The sequence below is a fragment of the Gadus morhua genome, chromosome 1, assembly GCF_902167405.1.
Source record: "Gadus morhua chromosome 1, gadMor3.0, whole genome shotgun sequence".
Classification (NCBI taxonomy): Eukaryota; Metazoa; Chordata; class Actinopteri; order Gadiformes; family Gadidae; genus Gadus; species Gadus morhua.
Genome location: NC_044048.1, coordinates 2,003,845 through 2,029,798, shown reverse-complemented (window position 1 = coordinate 2,029,798; position 25,954 = coordinate 2,003,845). Strand labels below are relative to the sequence as shown.

Sequence of the window (25,954 nt, the reverse complement as noted above, 5' to 3'; positions counted from 1 at the left end):
ACGTAGTCTTTAAGATTCATAATATCAGAGAATATCCCCATCATTTCGGCTGTGGCGCAATGAATGAATAAAGATCGTAAAAAAATATTTAATTTGACAGATGTGCCCGAAGTTACTACTTAACCTCGTTGATGGCCAACATTTAGGAAGACGTGTAGGTCTACTTTTAATTCAGCCTGGGGTGAAATTGAAGCGTTTCCTGCTGTCGGCTCCCAGACTGTAGTAGAGGAGCACAGGAGAGTCGTTCCCTCCAGGGCCGATGTTCTCTCACCCTTCACTTTGACCGGCAGTGGGTCTGCTTACAGGTCGCAATGAAACGGCCACCGATTATTGACAGGCTGGGTACTTTATTCGTAGTTCCACTAACTTAAAGGCCCACTATGCAACTTCGGGAATATCTTCGCTGTTTTCTTGGTTTTGGCACGCACATTACTCTACACAGCGCCCCCTACAGCTTCGTAGTAGATATTTCACAACACTGTCGTAACAACTCGTTCACGTCCCTTCCCCATGCACTTCTACGCGAGCCATGTGCATTTGTTTTCAAAGAAGCCGGCGAATGCGTGGAGCCATGTCCGAAGTAGATGTTCATAAAGTGTAGGCAAGGTTATACATTTTTAAAAGGATGTATTTGCATTGCAATAAACATAAATCCATCCTTTTTTATAGTTCACCGGGAGAATTTATACCCTAGGTTATAATTGTTTTATCTTAGGTTGAACAGAACAATCAGTGTAAGAGGTTTGGCCAACATAATAATCGAAATAAACAAGAACCTGGATTCGGGGATTCAGTCTGTATCTGGGGGACAGACGAACAGCAAAACACCCATGGAAACAAAGGTGTTTATATGGTTGCAAGCAAGCTAGAAACATACAGGGCTCACAACAAAACGGTCGAGAAAACAATTTTTACAGGGCTCACAACTAAATGGTTGAGCAAACACTTTTGTACAGAGACTATCAGAATCAAGAATACCACGAAGACAAAGTTCACCCAGGGGTACTTTCAATTTCAAAAGCAACACGGCCGAGTCGGCGTCTGATTTGCAGTCTTCTTTTTCTTTCAGTTCACGCTATTCCTGAAAAGCTTGCCCAACGTTTACTCGTGTCTGGCCTCTCTGTCGGTCAGTCTCCCTTTTCTCTTCTTCTGTTCCTCCGACATTGGGTTTCTCTGTCTCTTTTTAGTCGACTGATCTATGATGAATATAACAATCCCTTAGTAACTTGTGTTTATATCGAGCCGGTTCCGTGTTTGGGGGTCTGTGCCGTAAAGCAATTCTTTACTGTAGTGACCCTTGCACAGAAGCATACGGCCGACATCTTTCTTTATTCTGGGTGGAAATAGTAACATAGTTACGCCATTAAATGCGTTTATGGAAACATTTTTAGCGAGAAATGTGCATTTTACTTTCATAATGTTCGCTCGGTGAATGTGAAGGATGTTCGGTTTGATAGTTATGACGAAGAGTGAACGCTCCGTTCACTTGCATGGACAGAGTCTCTGGTTGCTAAGCAACCTCAACGTCTTGGCGGACTATTTCTCTCCTGATCAACACTACGAATGCTGGAAACACACCAGACACACCATGTGAAGTTATTTAACCCGATTATCGTTATTTATGAGTCCTTAGCCCAAGTGAAGGAGTTCAAGTACCTCGGGGTCTTGTTCGCGAGTGAGGGTACTATGGAGCGTGAGATTGGCCGGAGAATCAGAGCAGCGGGGGCGGTATTGCGTTCGCTTTACCGCACCGTTGTTAGGAAAAGAGAGCTGAGCCGCAAGGCAAAGCTCTCGATCTACCGGTCGATCTTCGTTCCTATCCTCACCTATGGTCATGAGGGTTGGGTGATGACCGAAAGGACGAGATCGCAGGTAAAAGCGGCCGAGATGAGTTTTCTCAGAAGGGTGGCTGGCGTCGCGGGATAGGGTGAGAAGCTCAGTCATCCGTGAGGAACTCGGATTAGAGCCGCTGCTCCTTTACTTAGAAAGGAGTCAGCTGAGGTGGTTCGGGCATCTGGCAAGGATGCCCACTGGGCGCCTCCCTTTGGAGGTGTTTCAGGCACGTCCATTGGGGAGGAGACCTCGGGGAAGACCCAGGACTAGGTGGAGAGATTATATCTCAACACTGGCCTGGGAACGCCCCGGGATCCCCCCGTCAGAGCTGGTCAATGTGGCCCGGGAAAGGGAAGTCTGGAGCCCCCTGCTTGAGCTGCCCCCCCCCGCGACCCGACCCCGGATAAACGGATGACGATGAGATGAGATCGTTATTTATATCCGAGATTATTTAATCTAACCCGATCTAAACTCTATCATGCACCCAAACACGGCGGCGTTTGGGTTTCCTACCTCGGACTCTAGCGCAGCCACAGGCGCGTTGAACCATTTTTGTGACACACAATGATCAAGCGTCAGGTTAGGCGCGTGCGGTTGGTGTGGCCGTACCATTAGTCGATTGATCCATGATGAATGCAACAATTGCCTCGCAACTGGCTGTTTATATCTAGCCGGTGCCATGTTTGGGTGTGTGTCTGTGCCGTAAAGCATTTTCGAAACTACAATCTGACTACATTTTCGAGGATACTTCCGCTGCGTCACATCCGGATTGTGTCGGTCCGAACAGATCAAGTTGCATATGCGCTTTTTCACTGGAGAGGCGACATGGGTAAATGACACACCCACCAATCGACCCAGAAATGGATGCAGAACCATCAGCATAACTCTCAACCTGCATACTTAATGTAATTTTGGCTAAAAAAGTTGCATAGTGGGCCTTTAACAGTACACGTCTTTTGCAGACACAACCGGACTCGTTCATTCACTAAACTGACATGCGCAACCACTCGCTCTCCTCGCTCTTCCACTCACGCTGAAGTCACTCACACACACACACACACACACACACACACACACACACACACACACACACACACACACACACACACACACACACACACACACACACACACACACAGCCATTCTCGCTCACACACATACGCTACTCTCATAACAGAAGCATAGTTTGTACTGAATGCATGTTGATGATGATACACTTCTTATAGGGGGTAACTACATTTGCACGAGACCGGCTTCCTCCATCGTCTTTGCCACCTTTTTAAATAAATTGCCGTCTCTCGTTTTCCGACGGCGGCAACAATATGACTATCGTCTCCTTATACTTCCGGATCACGACCCCCGGGAAAAGTCTCGAGCATGCGCAGAACGCAAAATCCAAATCAATGCGATCTGAGCCGATGCATGCACACTTAATTCGACTAACAATCGAATAATATAGGTGTCTTAATTCGACTATGAGTAACTCGATTCGATTCGATTATAGTTTGACTAAGGTGCATACATGCATCTTAATAATCCAATCATGAGTCCTTTTTCCATCAAAAAGATAATGCGCTTTAAAATGATGCGCATCAAAAGTTAGTGCGACATATGTGATGGAAAAAGGGTTATATCGCTCTAACGCCGATTTTGTCGCACCAAGTTAATTCGCTCTGCAGAGGTGGTTTTGGGAAAGTTCTAGCGACATAAAAGTAATGGAAAACGGCTGAAGCGATATAGAATGTCGCGCATGCGCATTGTTGATGGAAAATCATCTAGCGGGTCAGAAAAATGCGCTTCAACACGGGGCATTGTGACACAATTTTAATTCGCTATAATCATTCTGTCGATGGAAAACCGTTTAGGCGCTTCTTATGTCGCTACAAATTAATTCGCTTTAAGAGTTAATTCGCTTGAAAATCTGATGGAAAAAGGACTATAGTTGGACTAACCCGATAATTCGATTTTCTTGGGGGTCATGTAAACGTACTGACTGATATCTAAATATATTGTGTTAAGCCTGCCACACACATAAAGATAATCGGGCTGATTTTGCCCCGATTTTCCCCCTTCCGATCACGGACAGACATCGCCCGATTATCTTAAGCTCTTAAGATTATTTTATAAGATTCTCTTGTAGTGTGTGGTGTGTTAAGAGTGAAATTCGGCCGACAATCGGCTCCGAAATCAGTCGGCGCCGATAATCGTAAGTATTAAACATGTTCAATATTTACGATTATCGGCGGAGAACGTTGTGGTGTCAAATCGTCTTGTGTGGGGGGGAAGCCGACAATCGGGAGTCTCCAACGTGACGTAATATTATATTTAACCAATAAAGAGCGAGCTGACTGAACACGGAATTATAACGAGCTATCTCCATGGCTACGATATCCCTGAATACCACCAATATGGCGAAGACAGTTAAAGTTAGATGGACCTCCGATATGGAGGATAAACTTGTCGAACATTGGCAAACACACGAGTGTTTGTACAATATTTGCTTTGGGATTTTTCAGTTAGGATTAATCCCAAAACCACCATCATGCAGTCGGTATCCAGCTGGTCCTCCATGAGTTTACACCGGTTTACACTCGCTCTTCTTCACTTCTTCTTGTAGTTAGTTCAATGACTATTTTTGGTGTGACTGCCCCCACAGGTCAGTCAGAGTACTACGTCAGATCACGTTTGTTCACGCGAGATTTCTTGCTTGAGGGACAAGATTCTAGTGCGTCTGAAGACAAATCTTTATGTGTGTGGTGTGCTGTGTTTGGAATATCGCAGGACACCACACACAATACGATCAAAACTGTTAATGTAATGTTTATGTGTGGGGTCTCTCACAGATAAAAAATCGGTTGAGATTTATAAAATCTTTATGTGTGTGGCAGGCTTTAGACATATCTTTAAAAGCACAAAGCAGCCTCCAATAATACATGGTCCTATGAGTAATCAGTATGACATATACAAAACAATAAATTATATAATAATAATAAAAATAACCACTTTATACCGTTTAGGTCGCACTTTACCACAAGGGTTCATTAGCTAACAATTTATTAGCATTAGTTAATGCAGTAATAAGCATTACATTGCATCAACTTAGGGGTTAGATTTACTTGATGATGAACTTCAATACCATGGTTGAACACCATTGGTAAACATGACCACCATAAGTAAATGATTACTAGACCATTAGTTAACTGTTAGTTAATGCTTATTCTGACATTAACTAATGTCATTTAATGGTTAATTAATTTAACCTTATTATGAAAATGCTTTTTTTGCACACATTTTTTAGCCTATTTTAAAAGTTCAAACATTCTTTGTCGAAAGCCAGCAGTGTAGGAACATACGTTGCTGTTTATGTTGTTTAATTGTCATCATGTGGCAGTTTTATCAATATTTATTCCCAGTGAAATGGTGCCCTCTAGAGGTTGCTTGCTCTCACTACTTCCCATTAATGTTCCCTGAGGGAAGTGCAGTCTGTATTTTCTTTTACATTTATTTAAACGAAGAAATCCTGCCACATATCACTGTCAAGTGACCATCAAATGGCAACGGTAACACAACATTACATAAGCTACCTTAGGTGGTAGGCACCACTTATTTAGCAAAAAACTGTTTTATCAAATCACTGTTTAGAATATAGATAAACTCTATACCATAAAATGCCAATTAAGATATCGTTCAGCAGCACTTGATTCCGATCCCAGCATTGAACTTCCCGTTTTTCTAATCTTTGATGTATGCCAACACTAGGGGGCGTTGTTGATGAGCTTTTGATCTAATATTAATCCTTTGGGACATTACAGCTAGAGTAGGCTGATTTATTGGAAGATAATGGTAATAACAACGTTAGTAAAAATGCATCAAAGTTATAAAGTGCTTTTCAAAGTTGTCAAAGAAGGTTTACATACAGCAGAATCAAAATAGGCAGTTAACTTTAATAAAGAAGTCTGAAGAAGAGCTGGGTTTTCCTCTAAATGATACCAGTGTGGGGACATCTAGGAGGGGAGGAGGAGGAGGAGGAGGAGACGAAGGGTGGAGCAGGTTGTAGAGAGCCCTGTGGTGGAGGAGGAGGAGGAGAGGAAGGGTGGAGCAGGTTGTAGAGAGCCCTGTGGAGGAGGAGGAGAATAAGGGTGGAGCAGGTTGTAGAGAGCCCTGTGGAGGAGGAGAGGAAGGGTGGAGCAGGTTGTAGAGAGCCCTATGGAGGAGGAGGAGAGGAAGGGTGGAGCAGGTTGTAGAGAGCCCTGTGGAGGAGGAGGAGGAGGAGAGGAAGGGTGGAGCAGGTTGTAGAGAGCCCTGTGGAGGAGGAGGAGAGGAAGGGTGGAGCAGGTTGCAGAGAGCCCGTGGAGGAGGAAGTTGATCCTGTTTTTATCCGGGATTCCGTGGCGTTCACGGAGCGCTGTGGGCGGCATGTGGCCAACGAGGCAGAGCGGGTTGACTTGTAACTGGTTGACCGACTTTGCCGTCGGTGTGTGAATGTGTGAATTAATGGTTGTCAGTCGCTTTGGATAAAAGCGGCAGCAAAATCCCCTAAATGTAAATGTAAATATGATGTGCTCACTCCTACCGGTCAGAAGACGCCAGATGAGTACGTGCTGGAGTTTGTTCCAGACTTTTTTTTGAGGCACCATAGAGGATGCTGTGGCGGTGGTCCAGCCTGGATGTTACGTATGCATGCATGAGTGTTGCTACAGCTGGAAGTGGAGTTAGGGTTGAGGCAGGCCATGCGACAGAGGGGGGAGAAGGCTGTGTTGGTGGAGGAGAGGGCTTGGTCAAGGCCAACTCCAAGGTTACGGATTTGGTTGGAGGTAGTTAAGGTGGAGCAATCAATATTGAGTGCCGCGTCCTGAGTGGGGAAGGTATAGAAAGTTTCTTCGTATCTGTGTTTAGATGTTCATTAGGAAGGAGGTAAGGGTGGAGTAAGGGGCAGCAGGGCTGGTTTTGGAGGAGAGGTGGAGTGTCACCGTCCTAACAGTGAAGCTGGAGGCACTCGTGGTGGAGGCTCCGTCCGAGTGTGAGCAGGTAAAGGACTAAGACCAGGGACCCTTAACCCTGAGGGACCGGAGCTGTGTGTCTGTCGGAGAGGTAGGCCTGCAACCAGGAGTGGGCAGGGCCAGTTTGATCGGAGCAGGCTCAGGACTATGCTTTGAGCTGAAACCAGACTGAAAAGGCTCATAGAGGAGGTGGGAGTCTAGGTGGGACTTGAGAGGCACCGACTCTCTCGAGAACTTTTGAGGAAAGGAATCTTGTTTTGTGACGCTTATCAGTTATCATCCTTCTGAATGACACTTTCGTTTGAGATAGTAAATAGAGAGCTTACAACAAATTTAGCATACAGTCGATGTTCAGGATTTTCCACACCAATGGATACAGCAGGTCCTATAATTAGCCAGAATATGTCAACAAAGTGCACACCTTTACCAGGTGTGTGAGATCACTACAGCTCCATGGAAGACATTCCTGTTTTAAACTTGTCTGTCAGGTCATTCAGGTTCAGATAAAGCCATCACATCTCACGTCAATGTCCAACCACTCACAGGAATTCGGTGCAGGGATGGATTATGTACGTATTTTTGTGATGTGAAAACACCAAATCAATTCTAAAATGTGCCTTTTCAGAATCAAAATCAGAATAATTTATAGACATTTATGCTAACATAGAATTTGTCTCAGCGTTCCAGTAGCTGCGTTTCCATCTAAAAGGTGATGCAAATCTTTAGAAAGTTCGCATAAAACGTAATTCGAATTAGGTGCGTTTCCATCAAGTGGTTGGAGCGGGTAACTACCCTAGTTCTGCCTGGAGGTGGCGCTGTAGGCAAAAAATGTGTGCCGATACGTGGCTGTAATAAATGGTAGAAGTAGAAAAGCTGTAACAAATGCAACAAAAAGTGGTTAGTCCACCAATAGAGAAGAGTAACAACAAACCACAAACATGGAGAGAGGACTTCAGCAGCAATTGGTTTCCCTTGGGAAAGTCATAACTGTTCATTCAGTGAAGTTATCATTGGCTATATAAACTTCCATCCATAGACGAAGAAATAGAGAAATTACAGTATACACAGCGGTAGCAAGGCAAATATGAGGACGACGTCGAGTGCCTTACGTATGGGAGAGCACAATAGGGTGATGACGTTACACGTTGATGTCGGCAGGGTTGCTATGGCCGGTCGTTATGCGGAAATCGGAAAGACTGTCAGTCCTGTGTGTTCAAAGTTCGCTACGTCAAAGCTGTTTCGAAAAGTGTGTTTCTATTTCATCCTTACTGACCTTAAAGCACTGGATATATCCACCTCGCGCATGCGCATTTCGAGTACCTAATACCAACATAGTCACCTGTGACCCCAAGGTGACACCGGGAAGGCTATAACTTCCGGTGGCGTTAGAGGATCTGTTCCTTTTTTTCTTCTCGCTAAAGTGCAGGTACAGTTTTGACTGAGAAAAGGATTAGAATTTAACTTACGTGCAGCCTCGCGACAACTGTCGGAGACGCGGACAATCCGTCCTCCAGAGGCTGTGGCTAGCGGGTTACATCGGGAGACAGGTAGGTGGTCGGCGCTTGTTGGTGAAGGCAGTGTGTTCTCTCCCGCTCCCAGCACGCGTGGGCCTCACTGCTCCCTTATTGTTTGGTGCGTTGTTGTTCTAACCACAATCTATTGGGCAAACTTACAGCTGCCTCAACTGTGGTGCATCTCGGTTTGCTGTCCCTGCGGCCACTGCAGATGTGGCTAAACAGCCTCCATCTGGACCCTAAGCGGCACAGGCACCGGAAGGTCAGGGTGTCGCAGCGATGCCTCCTCTCTCTGTCCCCATGGAGAAGGAGGCCATATTTGTCGGCCGGTGTGCCCATGGGCGACATCCCGTCCCGTCGGGAGTTGGTCACAACCGATGCTTGCCTCTCGGGATGGAGAGCGGTGTGGCAGGGCAGGACTGCCCAGGGGCAGTGGCCGGCCCAGAGCAACGCACACATCAACTTGCTAGAGCTCCGTGCGGTGCAGCTAGCACTCATCCACTTTCTGCCTCAGTTTGAAGGCAAGCACGTGCTGGCCCGATCGGACAACAAGTCCACTGTTGCCCAGATCAATCATCAAGGGGGCACTCCGAGATACCCGGCTTCTCCGGGTATCTCGGAGCCTGCTGACCTGGGCCGGAATCAGGTCGCCTTCTTCCTGTCGCGACAGAAGCCCCCACCGGGCGAGGGGCGGCTTCACACGGAGGTGGTGGAGAGGATATGGGGTCTCTTTGGCAGGGCGGAAGTGGACCTCTTTGCCTCAGAGGAATCCGCCCACTGCCCCCTCTGGTTCTTCTGGACGGAGGTGACCAGCCCCCTCGGTCCGCCCACTGACCCCTCTGGTTCTTCTGGACGGAGGTGACCAGCCCCCTCGGTCAGGACGCCTTGGCTCACGACTGGCCACTCTCTGTATGCTTTCCCACCGCTGCCACTGATTCTTCCCACACTTCAGAGGGTGCTCCTGCGGGGTCACAGGCTACTTTTGGTTGCCCCCTTTTGGCCAGGGAGACTCTGGTTTCCACTGCTGCGCAGGCTCTGTTGCAGCTCTCCATGGCGCCTCCCCTACAGAAAGGACCTCCTATCACAACTGGGGGGTCGGATTTGGCACCCAGACCCCCGCCGCCTCCAGCTCTGGGCTTGGCCACTGCAGGGCCCGACCCACCGCTGAGGTTCTGTACGGCGACCGTCAGGAACACCATCCTGAATGCCAGGGCGCCATCGACTAGGGCACAGTACGAGAACAGGTGGGAACTGTTCTCCGACTGGTGTAACAGGAAGGCAGTAGACACAGTACGCTGCCCAGTGGCCACCGTTCTGGAGTTCCTTCAGTCCCTCCTTGATAGTGGTCGCTCCCACTCCACCCTGAGGGTCTATGTGGCGGCTATTTCATCCCAGCACGAAAGGGTAGACGGAGCCACGCTGGGGTGCCACAGGTTGGTGCAGGGCCGGAGTGGGACTCATTTTCAGCCCTGGAGTTTCATGCCTCAGACCGGCCCACTTTAGATCACAACCTATCATATTAAAATAATGTAATAATAACTTTACATGTTAAGCATACAATAGCGCACTGTTCTCTAAAGCCTTGTAATTCCGTGTATTTTTTCTAAAATAATTCCAATTCAGTGGAAGTAATGGTTGCTTCACAATGGGGATTTATTTCAACATGAGTGCACATCTCCACCATCATTCTTTGCAACACAACATCCTTTTCAACTAATTATAAAAAGAATAAATAAAATATTAAATATTAAATTTGAAAAAATAAAAAGGGTTGCACTCTGTAATAACATAATCAGAACTTAGATTTCACAAATACAACATCAGCATGTCCTTTTCTGCAACATCAAATATCAAGCAAATTAGTGTTCAGATATCTAATCCTTCAAGTCAGCTCTCGTTTACGGACATCTTCATGCACGGTGTTTCGTTTGTTTACAGCCTGCGCGCAACGTGATTCCCGGCCAAACGTTAGCGATTGGTTATGGCAGATCCAGAGTGGCACTGGGCAGATCCAATAGTTTTAAACTTTAACAGACACCCACCTTCAAGTGAGTTAACGTTTGTCAATTGAGTAGGTCCCTCCAGACTCTCTGTGCAAATGAAATGAAGTAAGAGTCTGGTAGGACCAGGCTAGGTCTAAACAATACTCTTCATTATATTAATTTAATAATATTCACTTAATGAGCAATCCGCACACTCTGGACCTGTGGGCTCATGGCTGGTGCTTGGTGATGCATCTTTTATCTGAGGGGCTACAAGACAAAGTTTATGGCCAGTTATGTGGCGTTGCATCATAATATTATTTAAATTATGTAACGTTAGGTTAGACAGGCTATATGTTACAACACCACGCAATTCATTGACTTGATAGGCTAATTAATTCACTTGAACGGTGCAGGTAAAGTTGCATTTTGTTCAATATCTTGTTGATTTTTGCACATTTGGCTGCATGTGTCTCCAGGGCTTTTCTCTTTTTAATCCTCGCTTTTTCTGCGCCACCCTTGCTCTTTTTATTTTCCATTTTGCATTATTATTTTTCTTGCACTTCTGGGGTGGAGCTAGGCTACAAACACCACTGAAAGTGTGCGGTGTGCACGGACGTTACGTCAGGCTGCGTCTGCGTCTGTTTCTTGTTGGTGGACGTGCCCTTAACCTGCGTCCGCGTCCCAGTTTCATTGACATAATCAAACAGACCGCCAGCTCCCTGATATGATGACAGATGACAAAAGAAAAGTGCTGCAAGTGGAGACGGACCAGCGACAGCGGTAACATAACAGCATACACGTGATACCCACTAAGTGCCATGACTGAACACCGGCACAAAATAAATGAAAATAATAATTGAACACCTACACCGGCCCTCGTGGCCCAAAAATAAGACCGGCCCATCGGTAATTGTCCCGGTCCTCCCCATTAGCCACTCCGGGCCTGGGTTGGTGTCCCTTTTTCTTAGAGGGGTTCTGCGGCTGCGTCCCCCTAGGACCCTGAGGGCCCCAGCATGGGATCTGCCCCTGGTGTTGGAGGCCATGTCGTCACCTCCGTTTGAGCCCTTGACCCAGGTAGGGTTAAAGTGGCTGTCCATGAAGGTGGCTTTCCTGCTTGCCATTACCTCCGCGAAGCGGGTCGGGGAATTGCAGGCCCTATCCGTGGCAGAGACATGCCTGCGTTCGAACCCTGATGGCTCAGGGGTAGTCCTATGGCCGAATGTGGCGTTCCTACCCAAGGTGCTCTCACGCACCCATCTCAACCAGCCTATCCTGCTCGCTCGCTTTGACTCCCCGTCTGAGGGGAGATCTGAGCTACTCTGCCCGGTACGGGCGCTCAAGGCCTACATTGCTGCGACTGCGAGTATTCGACAGTCAGAGCAATTGTTTGTGTGTCACGATAGTCCTAACAGGTGCCTTGACCAAGCAGAGACTGTCCCACTGGGTTCTCGACGCCATCACGCACACCTATGGGGCCAGTGGCTGCCCCCCACCATCCGGGGTGAGGTGCCAGGTTGCGCGGCAACCTCATGGGCTGCACTGAGAGGGTTGCCCCTGGAGGCAATTTGTGCTGCGGCATCATGGGTCAACGTCGCCGGCCCCTATCCAATGGATGCAGTCCTACGGCCAAGCTCTGCTGCCTCCAATGAGTGAGGTGGGTGTTGGATTCTTTGTGACCTTGTTGGTATGGTCATCCAGTGCTTTAAGCACCGGATGACAAGCACCAGTAAGGATGAAATAGAACGAGAGTCACAGATGTAACTACGGTTCTATGAATCCTGGATGACCGCCAGAGTGTCTAGTCACTCAGAATCCTTGTGTTTTCACGAGAAGATTCTAGGAACAGATCCTCTAACGCCACCGGATGTCATAGCTTTCCCGGTGTCACGTGGGGGTCACAGGTGACTATGTTGGTATTAGGTACTCGAAATGCGCATGCGCGATATGGATATATCCAGTGCTTTAAGCAGTGCCTCTGGCGGTCATCCAGGATTCATAGAACCGTAGTTACATCTGTAACTTTCGTTCCATCTCCCATTTTGCGAATTTACTCTCTTTCGCATTTCTCTAAAACCACCTCAAGCGAGCGGGTAAACTTTTTGGCGAATTAGAGGATCTTTATGCAAATGTTGGTGTTTCCATCACCGTTTACTGATTCGATACTTCAAAGTTTGCATAAAATCAGGGGGATGGAAACGCACCTAGTGTATGTGTTTCAACAAATATAGTGCAACAGGACAGGACAGGACAATCAAAGCAATGCAATGGGTGATGAGATACATACTAGATAATTAAGTGCAAGTGCATAATTAAGTCCAATGTGATTCTAGTCCTGGAAAGGTATCACGTGGGAGGGGAGGCTGGTAGACAAAGTCGTTTACCAGCCTGGCGGCTGAGGGGAAAAAACTAAGTAGGCTACTATACATTAAAAGATGTGTAAAGATGTGTAAAGATGTGATTTGAGGTAACGTTTGAAACGCAGCAAGTGGGCGGGTCTTGGCAGCACTACCAGCCAACTATGAACCAGGAGCTCATTAAATTTATACAATGTCTCCTAAACAACTCAGTTATCAACATTAGAAATGCTGTGGCGGGTAAACCCAAAACATGTGGATGATATTTTAAAACATGGATATCTTTATCCATAACCCCCTGCATCTTTTCAATGAAAGATGACTGCATTATGTTGCTAATTTGAACCTCCCTGTCTGGTGAGCTCAGCGAGCCATCAGAGGTCTGTATATACCATGTACCTGAGCTCCAAACAGTGTCACCTGAGATGGTGTTCCCCAGTCAGTGTTGCCTGCTCCTATCTGCTGACCGCCGGAGCGCTGCACTTAGCTGGCACGTTACAGAACTCGCACGCCTACACCCCATGCACAGGATAGTTCAGCCTCTGCTATTTTGTTGTGATGTAACTTTACTCTCCATTATATAAATCTATACCTATATATAGTGGGAACACACGGGTATAGACATGTAGGTGCTTCCACTAATCATTTAAAATAATGGAAATCATGTATGTATATCTGATGTTTCTATTTCTATTGGAGCCATATGGCACCGATACATTATTAAAAAGCGTCAGAGAAGTGGGTGTGGCCCCGCAGCTCAAGGACAACGGCACACAAGTCAATCATACATTTACCCCTCCCCCCGTGGGAGTGCACAACCCTTTACTTGATCAGGTCAACTTGGGCTTTGTTTCCTCTGGCACGGTCTGATTAATCTGCTTTGATTAGACCGTGACCACTCACTAGTCACACAGGGAGTTATCATGGGTCACTTAGCGTCAGTGGGCACAGACCCCCCCCCCCCCCCCCCCCCCAATCCTTCTTCACAAGCACGGCCACTGAAACAATGTTATTTCAGTGAACTAATATTTAACGTATTGTTTAACGACAACTTTCAGGAATTGAAGAGTATTTCATATAAGGCAGTATATTTGTCAGGCTGGGAGTTTAAATATAGCCATTGGCCACCCAACACAGCCTGTGGCTTGTAAACGAAGCACTGCATGTGCTGACATGTCAGTCAGGCCCTTGCAGGGGAATGTCTTGTTCCTTCAGTCGCTATCTATCTAGTTGGATTAGTGGTTGAGTGACTCGGCCCTTGCATGTGATGTTCCTATACAATCAGTTGTGCTGACACAGATAATCGACCACATACACTAACAGAAGGGTTTCCTTTTTGTTCATTCCAAATACCTAAATGGTCCTTCAAAGCCCAGCACTGATGACAGACAGCAATCCGACAGACACTTGTCATTCTTTATTGGAGTGGATGTACAAAGTCAATATTGAAAAAGAAAGGGAAAACAAGGTGATGCTAAAGTCCCTAGTAGCATCTGTAATGAACTGCATATTTTTGTGGAAAGGACAACAGGCAATGCACAGGACAAACGAGACAAGTTTCTACTACAATCCTTGAGTAAAGCACAGGACAAAAAAACAAGTGATAAACCAAAGCCAAAAACAGTTGCACAGTGCATCTAGTGAAATATTGTTGCATAGAAGTGTTGAGTGTATGGTAAAGGTGACTATAAATCAACAGTTTAGTACACGTCTCCACCACCATAGTGAGTCCCCTACATAGAGGCCCAAAATACGAGAACTATAGAACACTGAGCGTTAAGAGGTTACCGGCCGCTACATCATCCATGACCCTGCAGTGCTCCAACCCTTCAAAATACCACTTTCAACGCTGTTCAGGATGTCAGTCTACAAAAATAGAAACACACAATCTTTAAATAATAAAATACAACATCCCTCCGTATCCTGAGCACGGCTCATTCTCTCCTGCTTCACCTGATGGTGATACAGGCGTGTTTGCATCAATTGCCGCCCGTCCTCAGCTAGCTCTGTTTCTATGCTCAGTGAGTGAAGTGTCTGTAAAACTGAGGTATGTTCTTATGTAGTTGAGAAATGACACCAATCACATCACAACCTGTGTTGTAGCCCCCTTGACAAGACGCCTGCAAATGTCGTTGAAAAATAAAACAAGCAAACTGAGATGTCTAAGGACAAAAGGTGAGAAACTATGTAGTGGGGAGGGGGGGCAACATGTGCATGATATGCGTTTCGAATCGGTCCAGCAAAAAAGTCCAAAACCAAAAACTATTATGATTTGAGGCGAGCAGAAGATCTAATAAGAAATACCATGGTTTCTCCTACCAGGGAATGTAATCAGATGTCCACCTTTGAGAAAAGACCAGAACCATTGAAAAAGGAACCACAAACAGCCCAAACAGAAACGATGGGAACGTGTACATACGTTGTGTAGAAGACATGAGGTAGTATAATACAAAAGGAAAAACATCTATAACATCCTAGTGTTTGTAAACCGGAAGACTACCGCAGGTTAGCTACTAACGCTGAGTAACAATGTTGACTCTTCAGATGTACAACCATCTGGGCAAGGGAAATCTAGAACATTCAAGCCTGAACCACAAACAAACTGCTGCTTCCACATTGTTCTGTGTACTTAATCTGATTCCATGTTCAAGTGAAAGCATGAAACCAAATCGTATAATCTGAAGATATTAGTACTGGGTTTACCTGACCATGAGGATCTCTCCAAGTTACCCTGCATTTGTTTTCACCATTGCTTTGATACTACAACTCTGTACATATGCACACCCCAATGACTTAATTCACAAGAGACAATTGATCAAAAAAAAAGGCGTTAATGGCGTAAAAAACAAAAAAACTATTGGCACACAATTAAAAATAACTTAAATGATCAAAATAAGCAATTCCCCCTGAATACCAAAGAAAAAACTATAACGTTCTTGCCTTCCTTATCAAAAGTCTATCTTTAACGAAAGCACAGTAGAAGAACAAAGCGTAACATTCACCGAAATATCTTTGCCCTGCCTTGAGAAGGCCCTATTAGCTCTAGGGGCATTACTCATGGTTCTTCTCGCTGGTCATCGTAGTGTTAGATTAAAGAAACTAAACCGTGGCAAACATTAACATGGTTTATCGTCAAGATCCAGAGAACAATGTACATTTCATCTGATTACAACCCAAGGCACAGTCGGCTGAGGAGGTGATTATCAGGGCAAATCATTAGAAAATGGTGCAAAGAGTGTTTTTTTGTTGTTTTAATGGTGTTCAATTGTATTCTATTTGAATCCTCCTCCCCTCCCCAAACAAAGACATGATTAGATAAAACCAATAGTTGAATTGATTATCCGTCAGAGAATAGGTCAGAACATGCAGTCTAAGCGGAGGAGACGTGACGACGGGGCTGTGAATGAAAAGGCACGAGAAGCGAAGCGTTGGGTTTGGCCGTGACCAGGGGTTCGACTTCACTCCTTTTTAGTGGACTTTATTAGTGGCCTTGGACTTCTAGAATACCTTTTTTCCTTCTTCTGTATCAGGTGAAAACACTAAAAGGAAACCATTGCCACAAGATTGAAATCTGCTAATGAACTCATTTTGACGGTAATACTGACCAAACAATCAATTTATTTAATATGCTAATCTTGAACAATTTCCCCCTTTCTGGGGATTTGCACTAGTAGACCCTGAAATGGCTTTGTCGTTTAAAGTGCAGAACAACTATTCTTGATATTTGTTTAAAAAAAAGGGACATTTCTCAATGTATTTTTTGGAATATTTTAGGCCAACGATTAAGATTTCTTATTTTGAGGGGGGGCAGAAAATCACAGAACCAACCGCAGACAACTTGTAGCATAAATATCCAAACTCAATAACACGTTCCCTTGATGTCTTCGGTCTGGACAGGAGTTTCACAGTCTTCAGTTGTACCCAGGAAGTCGCTCGCTCGGCACTCTATTGGGTGGCCTGGTGGGAGAGAGAGACAAATCACAGCAGCCGGTGAGCCGCGGTGTCCACCAAAGTTGGAGCAAAGAGAAAAAACATGAAAGCCTCCTCCAACGGAACCCAAAGAGCCGTGAACTAAGCTCTACTGCTGCTCCCGCCTGGATGCATAACGGGCCGTGTAACTTTGCCTCGGACCAACGGCGCCGAGGCAGCCTGAGCCAAAGAGGCAGCCTGAGCCAACAGAGGCCGCCTGAGCCAACAGAGGCCGCCTGAGCCAACAGAGGCCGCCTGAGCCAACAGAGGCCGACCCAAGGCCCTTTTTTTTAGCGTAAACTGTGCCTCTATTTTAGTGCAACCGTTACTTACTATGAGACACTTATTTTCTGAATATAAGATGTTTGATCCATTGTTACATTTCATTTAGGGCATTTAGCAAAGGCTTTTATCCAAAGCGACTTACAATAAAGCACATTCGTCAGAAGAAGATGACACGAAAAATCATTGTTGGTACAGTGAGGATGTTTATAGAACAAAGATAGCTAGGATAACACGCTACACAACCAAGTACTATCTGTACGACATACAATAAGTGTGCACATGAAGTTGACTATGTTGTCTATTTAAGTGGTCTATGAAAGGTCTCGTGCACACAGATACCCTTGTGGCTCAAGTGTGTTGGACATGTACCGTGGGCCACGTCGCAGGCTGTTTGCAGGCTGCTGAGTCAGGGAGCCGCTGGCGCATTCTGCAGTCTGCCCTCTGACTCACTTTGCAGCCCACCCCCTGGGCCCACCCTCCGCAGGGGGTGGGCCACAAGCTCAGCACTTTATTTAGAAGACAGCAATTGCTTCCAATCTACTGAATGCTGCGAGTACTGTGGTGATAGGTGGTGGTGGCTCTGGTCTGCTGACCACTAGAAGTCAGCCACGTTTTTTAACAGGCCTTGATACATTAAACCCTTTTTAATGTATTTTCAAACAAGGAAAACCTGGCTTTCAGTCGCCTCAGAAGGAGAGCCAGAGCTGTTGCAGCATACGGCAGACGTTGGCTCTCAATTGCTCCTGCACAGGCTGCCTGGGCACCAACTATAGACGACATTTATATAGTCAAGATCTGCCAATACTAACTAATGGGCAATGTTGCTGTCTGACGCACTCGTGTTGGGCCTGTCTGACCCACATAGGCTGATATGCCAGTTGTTGTCAGGGATTTTTCCCACAATGCTGTTATGCAAGACACTTAAGCCACGGGGAGGGATTTGGAGCTTACGTTAGCGAGGCAGAGGCGCGGCATGTTGTGATAGCCTGCGCTGACTCAGCGGATTTTCAGGGGGGGGGCGGGTTATTGAATTAATACCCTGGGTTAACCTTTTGTTTGTCAACCCCTGCATTAACATTATAACCAGATGGTGTACACAGCTACAGCAACAGCAGCTCTAACCAGCCAGGGTGTTTCCAAGGGTAGGTAGGTAGCCCACTTCAGCCTAAAACCAACCAAATAGTTCACATAATCCCCCTTTAAAATCATACAATTAAACAAGGAGATTGATGGACTGCGCTTGCGAAGCAAAATGGTGGAGCATCCCAAACGCACGTCCATTTTGAACAATTGCCACTCCCATTTAGTTTGACTGCAGCAAATGGGCAACGCACAGCAGAGAGGTTTCAGGAACAGATTTAAGCTTGTTGGGATCAATTAAAGAGGAAATCAACCTCATCACCGGAGAGTTTATACACCGACAGGGCCACTGGTAACCAGGTCAGCTGTAAGCTAGTGCGATTTGAAGAAGACTAATGAGGTGGATGGTTAGAGGAAGAGACACGTGATACATTGTTGACACACCCACACACACACACACACACACACACACACACACACACACACACACACACACACACACACACACACACACACACACACACACACACACACACACACACACCTTTTATTAGTCTAGCATCTACTTGGAGCAGGTACACACCGCTAAGACACACACCAGTGTTGGCATCTGTACCTCCAAATGGCAGATTGATATGTTCAATATTAAAAATAACTACAAAAGCTGTTATTGAGATACTGTTTTTGATGTCAGCCGTTCCTGTTGGAGCGGTCATTATTGTTATCCTTGTCTCCCGTGGAGAACTCCCACCTACGTGGACTAGCCAGTACGCGCCGGCGAGCGTACTTCCAACAACAATGTAACCTGGGCGGGTTTAATAATGGTTAAAGCACGTCGTTGGTCATAACAAACATTGAGAATACCATCGGACACAGACCGTAGTCAGCCAAGAGGGGGACTGTGGGGGTCTGGAAGAGCAGTTGGGCGAGGGCATGAGGACAAAAAATTCTGACACAGCTTATTTTGGCCCGGCGGTAACAAACTAGTAGGTATAATAGCCTTACTGAGGTAGGTAATTCCATAGAAACGTACGGGTTAGCATAAATGAAGTGGTTAACGAGCGCCTGCCATGACTCTGGGCCATACAGCTTTGTAAGCTATCTCACGTCAACACATTTGTTGTCTACAGACGGTCAAGATGTGTCCAAAAGGTTCTGCAATGACCAACGTCCATACAACTGACGGCATTTATAGGTACATCCATGAAAGGCTCGAGTACGATAAGTTTCCATTTTAGTCATAATTCCAGAAGTCTTTCGTTGTCTTGTGCATTTTATATTGCAACGGCTTCTTCTTTCTTGTACTAGATCGAGAACATCAAGAGCCCTTAATTAATTTAATTACCAGGTAGCTACGGAAAACAGCGATGCGACTCCCGACTAACTTCTCAAACCATTAACGAAGTAGTTTACGCATGCATGGTATGGTATTGTTTTAGGCACGCTCTAAAACATTGCTGTTCGACCAGAAACTGACCCAGAATGAATGTGCGTTATTGTTACTAATGAATCTTCGGATCGGACCCACTCTCCCAAACTAGAGCGTAATGCCCGAAAACTGGGCATTAGATGTAAAACGTATTGAATGATGATAATGTAAGGGCCCCTGACTGCAGCCTTCCACCAAGCATCAAGAAAGAAGTTTGGCATCAAACCTACGGTGTTCAGTCCTCCTGAATTAACTCCTTAGATTAGTCTGAGGAGAGCAATAATTCCAAAGCAGTGGTTTTTACAAAGCATATTTGTGGAGGAATAGACTGATAAAAAGGTTCAATACTACATACTAGGACTAATATATTCGACCTGAATGAGTCAATCCCCTATATCATAACAATAATGAGCCGGAACAGGAGAGTAGGGTTAAAAGTTTGGTTAGGTTATTGGTTATTGGCATTCACCAAGTTGGCATCTTTAAATATTTAGAAACTAATGGTGGAAAGATGTCGTACTTAGTTACAGTACTTAGCTGTATAGCATCTTACCCTCTCTATCTTGAGTGTATACAGTGAATTGGTTAACCTTAAGATTGTTAGAGCGTGCCTCTTGGTTCTTTGATCATCCTTACTGTACCGACAGCGATATATTGTTTGACCTTCTTGACATATGTACCTATTGTAAGTCGCTTTGGATAAAAGCGTCTGATAAATGCCATGAATTCAAGTGAAAGAAGGACATTAAACATATGTCGAGATACTCCCAACACACCCACCTGGGGCGGGTCAGCAGGTCACCTGGTCCACGCGGGCCTGTAGCTGGAAGGCGTCGGGCCGGTCCTGAGGGTTCACCGCCAGCATGTCCATCAGCAGCTGCTTCACGCCTTCCGACATGGAGGAGCGCCGCCGCTGCGGAATGTGAAGCACCATCTTTGGGTTCTCTAGCAGCGCCTCGCCCACCGGCACTATGTCCTCCCCCTGACGCACGTACGTGCCCAGCAGCTCCCGCTTGGACTCGGCGTCGATGAAGGTGATCCGCTCCAGCATGGCCCAGATAATGATGCCCAGGGCAAAGATGTCCGCCTTGGCCGTGTAGTGGCCCTCCCACACCTCGGGCGCCATGAAAAAGTCAGAGCCGCACGCCGACGACAGCCAGTACTTGTTGATGTTGGAGGTGCGGTTCTTGTTGTGGTTGTCCTCTCCGTCCTTGCCCGAGCACGCCGCCGAGCCGCCCAGGCCGGCGCAAACCTTGCTGAGGCCGAAGTCCGCCACCTTGAGGACGGGCGTGCCCGACTTCTCTGAGATGAGGATGTTGTCGGGCTTGAGGTCGCGATGCACGATGTTGTTGTCGTGCAGGAAGGCCACAGCGCTGGTGAGCTGCAGCATGAAGCTGCTGTTGGTGCCCGGGTCCGGCCGCCGGGAGAGGATGAACTGGTTGAGGTCTCCGCCTTCGCAGAACTCCATGACGAACCACAGGTAGCAGGGCTCCTCAGGGTGGCTCAACACCCGCTCGCCTGCAGGACAGGGGCACAACCAGGGCCTGGGTTAGGCATTAGAGTTTATGGGGCCATCTATTTGGACAACTGATTAGGTCGACAGAGGTGCCTCCATAACTAGAATAGGGTGAATTACAACAACACAGGTTATTTTGTTCTCTCCATGGAACCCTCTCAGCTAAACATCTGAAAAGTAATGACTTGGGTTCCTGGCCTGAGGAGTAGATTCTGTGTAATAAATGTAGTGCTGGCCTGCTTTGATCATTATGTGTGCAAGCAAAATGCTAGTGTGATTCCTCTGCATGTTCAAGTCAATACAAAAATGGTTTAGAAGGGCAAAGTACTAAGTTCTTCTGCACATTACACACAGCCATGAGATATGTAGGTCCCATGCCACAGCTGTGGGTCATTTGAAGCCAACAGGATCGGTGTTCTTTGTTTTTCTGTTCTGACAGTTAATAATTTTCACAAGATACCATTCCACTTTACCAACAAATTAACACGCAACTCGCTGACCATTAAACAGGGATGTTCGGTTCAGCACAGGAGTTCAGATCAGGCTTGGCTGCCTGGAGCCGACTCCATTTTGCCTTGCCTCGCCTCGCCTCAGGACACCGCCCGCCCGCCCGCCCGCCCGCCCGCCCCCCCCCCCCCCCCCCCCCCCCCCCGCAAACACCAAACCACGTTAAGGCGACTGGAAAACTCACACAACTCGTTGAAACGCTATCGTGGATTAAACCGAGATGTTTAATCAATTATTCATGACATAACAAACCCGAGGTAGCAACAAAGTAGCCAACGTGTAAACTGGCGAGTGACGTAACAACAGCCAACAATGTTTGGACGCAATGTTACCGCTCAGCTCGAGAAGACCCCGATTTGACTCACTTTAAGATCAGGATTACATTGCTGAAGTTAAAACAGCAATTATCAGAAAAATGTGCCATTCAAAGCGTTGCTGGCTTATCAATGGTGGCTTATCAATCGGCACGATGTAGGCTATACGACGGTGACACACAACACATATCAGGGTCCTAAAATTGCTTCTCTGGCATTAACTGTGTCGTGTGTTTAATCATGACTGACATTGCGTTATTGACATCTAAATCATCTGTAGAGTGAGTAAGACAGGAAGATATGGGAGAGAGAGGGGAAGACATGCAGAAAAGGACTACGGGCAGGACCACGAATCGAATCCGGGTTGCTGCGGTCAGGACTGGGCCTTGAAAGTACGCTCTACCAGGTGAACCACCGGGATAAAGCGCCCGGAACAGTACCTTTTAACGAGGTCTCCACCAGGCGCAGGTACTGCCGGGAGCGCTTGTTCCCGTGGCTCATCTTCTGGGCCAGGCCGTTCCTCTGGAGCACGCACTCCTCCAGCTGCACCACGTTCTGGTGGCGCTTCTCCAGACTGGCCAGGGCCCAGAACTCCTGTAGGGCCAGCTCTACGTTCTCCGGGGCGTCGCATCGGAGTTTCTTCACCGCCACTTTGGCCCCTGAGCGCCTAGCCACGGCTTCGTACACTACGCCGTAGCTGCCTCGGCCCACCTCCCGCAGGATGTTGTATCTGGGGGACATGACCCGCCTCTCGATGCTGCTGCCGCCGTTCTTCTGGAAGACGTATGTGTCATCTATCTCTGTGTCGTCGTCTTCATCCGTGTTCCCCATGCTCAAGGATTTCAGCACATTTGTAATTTCCCTTTTGGTTGATTTATCTTGTGTTGCGGTTTGTCTGCAGCATGCTCGCACACTCCTGGTGCGCCTTGGCCTGGGGCCCCCCGCGGTCTCCATGGGGCCTCCCTTCAGGACTCGGGCAGAAGGGCACCGGAGCTCCGCATGTTGTCGATGGACGCGACGGGTCCAGTGCAGCCACAACACTCGTTCAACTAGGACACTTGTTCAGCCTCTGTTCTGGGACTGGAAAAACAGACATTAGTACAAAGTGTCCGCGCAGTTGAACATCGAAGGGAGGGGAGGACGAGTGTTGCCAGATTGGGACACATTTCCGCCTAATCTTGCAACCCTGGCTGTAGCGCGCTGTGTACATGGTGGTGATTGGGCGAGAAATTTGGCCCAATCTGGCAACACTGGGAAGGACTCCTGTCCCGGGCCAGTCCATTCAGAAAAGAACACGGGGTATCGATGTCAATTCAAGACTGTTTAGATGTCACTAACTGCGTGTGACAGACACGATTAAACACACGACAAAGTTATTGCCCAAGCAGCAATTGTAGGACCTTGTCGTGTACAGCGTGCCGATTGAAAAGCATCCATGTCCACCCCTTTTTATGTGCACATTTTCTGATGACATTTTTCTGATAAGAGCTTCGTATCTGGTCTTTGTTATTTCATTTAACAATGTAATCCTTATCAAATAGAGTCAAGTCTTTCTCAAACCCTTCAAATCAATGTTAGTGTTTACTTTCCCCCGTTACCCCTGCCAGGCTCGGAGAATGGTTCGTCCCAGCGTGGTGCTTCATGTGCTCCTGATCAAAATACAACATCGGGTGGAGGGGGCGGGTCCCACGTTGGGCCAATGGGTTCACGTCATCATTATACAACCATGGTTCAAATGCTAACCACCACCTCAGCCCAGAGACCCGAGGGGTGTTCCACGAACGGAGGTTTAACAAACACTGAGTTAACGCTGAACTCTAGGTTGATTGACCCTGTGCCGACCAACCCAGAGTTTTCGGTTCCACAGCAGCGGTTATGCATTAGTTCAATCAACTCGGGGTTGGTTAACACAGGGTTGTGCGCGTCCACGCCAAACTTAAAAAGACGTGATGTATGGATCATGGAAACCCTGATCGATATGGCGAAACAGGCCGCTTATTTCAATGAAATGGAACTCCAGGTTCTCCTGGAGAGCTATGACGAGGAGAAGGACATTATCACAAGAAAAGGGAACGCTAAAACCTCTGGAACCCGGAGAACCAAAGCCTGGCAGCGGATCGCTGACCGCGTAAATGCGTTAGTTACACGTCAAAATCATGATCCTTAATATTTGAGCCATGAATATATAAATATCCCAGTTAAGCATTCTTAAAGATCCTACCACATAACCCCTTTCTTCTAAAACAATATGTACTCCGATTGCTTCCAAGCGGTCAGAGGCTCAAGTATAAAAATGAAGTATAAAAAACATACAAACTGGTAAGCTTTTCCCACCATCGTATTGGTATAAATTTAAATAAGCCATTTTTTTAAGCCAATCGTGAAAAGGCCGACAGTCGGCAGACTGGCCCTCAAATTGTCTTGACCCCGGTGGAGGAGCTGTTAATAAACATAAATTCAGGGCGCCCTGGCATGGAGGGGGTACCTGGAGGTACCTACCACCTCAGAGAGTCATGGGCCATACCCCATGGTTGAATGTAGGTTTTTGTGTTTTCTTGTATTTTAGATTTTTTTTGCCTTCGAAGTAACACATGCAAACCGTGTGCTTGCCACAGCGGTTTTTTGGTAACTGGGTAGAAAACCTAAAAGTGACAATTCATCAACTTCACAGATCAAGATGGATCAGTGCTTGTAATGAAGCCGCCAGCTACGATCGAACATTCTCCAGTGGATGCAAGTCCGTTAGGACTATTTTATACTTTATGTTGTAAATGCCTCTCGGCATAGTACTCAGACAATATTGCTCTTTGTATGATAGGAGGCCGATACAAATCTTGGATGGGTCATCTGAAACGACTGTGATGTGCTCAGCATCTCCAGCATTATAGCCTAGATAAAACTATTCGAAAAAAACGGAGGGCTACGCAAATAGTCTGGAGTGAACTGAGGCCAGGTCCTCGATTGGTAGTGTTGGCTATGTAAGGCTATTTAAATATATTAAAGATTTGCGCGAGAATCTATATCTCTCCACTCCAGCAAAAAGTCATCCAATATGCCAAGATGTCGAGCCGTGGTCTTATCAATCGCTCCCGGTGGATTGCACGTATAATTTGCGCTCTGATATCAGCAGCTCTCTCATCAAAAGGGCATGCCATAATGTGAACACATGAAATCTGCGGTGAACGCCGAGGCCTGTTTCAGGTAGCTGGTTTAACATACTCTGAGTTTAATCCTGCGCTCTGAGTTGGTTGACTCAGAGTTCAGGGTTGAAAAGCAACTCTGGGTTTTCGGTTTCAGAACAGGTGATCAGCGTTGGGTTAATCAACTCTGAGTATGTTCACTCTGGGTTGAGGGCGTGCCTGTTGACTATGAAGAGCCATCATCAATGGATCTCTGATAACATGATCAAACATGGACCAAAAGCGTAGATCCACTTACTTTTCCCCCACGGAATTGGAAATTCTAATGAACGTGTATGCCGAGCAGTTACCCATTTTAACAAAAAAAAGCAATACCGCCGCGGCAGCGAGAGCGCGAGAGAGAGCTTGGCAGGAAATAGCTGAACAAGTCAATGCGTGAGTCAAATAAATTAGTAAAATAAAATAAAATAAGACGAAAGTTTAATATCTTCCACTTATTCAATATGTAAATTGTGTGTGTGTGTGTGTGTGTGTGTGTGTGTGTGTGTGTGTGTGTGTGTGTGTGTGTGTGTGTGTGTGTGTGTGTGTGTGTGTGTGTGTGTGTGTGTGTGTGTCAATTTACGCAACCCCGAGTTGCCCCACGAGGACTTAACAGCAAATGAAGTACAAAAATATAGTTTAAACAGGTAAACTAATGTTTAATTGAAATCAAATCAATTGTGCTGTTTTGCCTGCTCTACCTAATTTATCAGCTATGTTCAACATGTATTATATATTTGTATACTATATTTAAGCAGTAAATGTAAGTAGTACATTTCCCAGCCACCCCAACACTGCCAATATTTAATAGGATTTAGATATATTAGAAGGCTACACCTAGGCAAAATGCATTATAAATATATATGTGTCTTCAAAATAGCGCTTACTGAATATTAGGGTAACATTTTCCTCCATGTTAGCAAATCGAAAAAATGCAGAGGCCCGGAAGACTGGAGGGGGTCCACCACCTGCAGCCCTCACAGAGGCTG

The 25,954-nt window shown here is 46.5% G+C and overlaps 1 protein-coding gene across 2 annotated transcripts; it reads right to left on the bottom strand.

The window, feature by feature from the left end:
• Nucleotides 1–14,081: 14,081 nt before the first annotated feature.
• stk35l (serine/threonine kinase 35, like) lies at nucleotides 14,082–22,989 on the bottom strand. 2 transcript variants are annotated; one of them, XM_030355190.1, is made up of 3 exons: nucleotides 22,227–22,989; nucleotides 20,252–20,967; nucleotides 14,082–16,643 (listed from the first exon to the last, which is right to left on the bottom strand). In XM_030355190.1, exons 1-3 carry the CDS (start codon nucleotides 22,738–22,740, stop codon nucleotides 16,632–16,634), a joined length of 1,242 nt encoding a protein of 413 aa, XP_030211050.1. In that variant the 5' UTR covers nucleotides 22,741–22,989; the 3' UTR covers nucleotides 14,082–16,631. The 2 variants fall into 2 exon arrangements, with proteins under 2 accessions (XP_030211050.1, XP_030211042.1); XM_030355182.1 differs by having other exon boundaries at nucleotides 20,230–20,967; nucleotides 22,227–22,985.
• Between the last annotated feature and the right edge of the window lie 2,965 nt (nucleotides 22,990–25,954).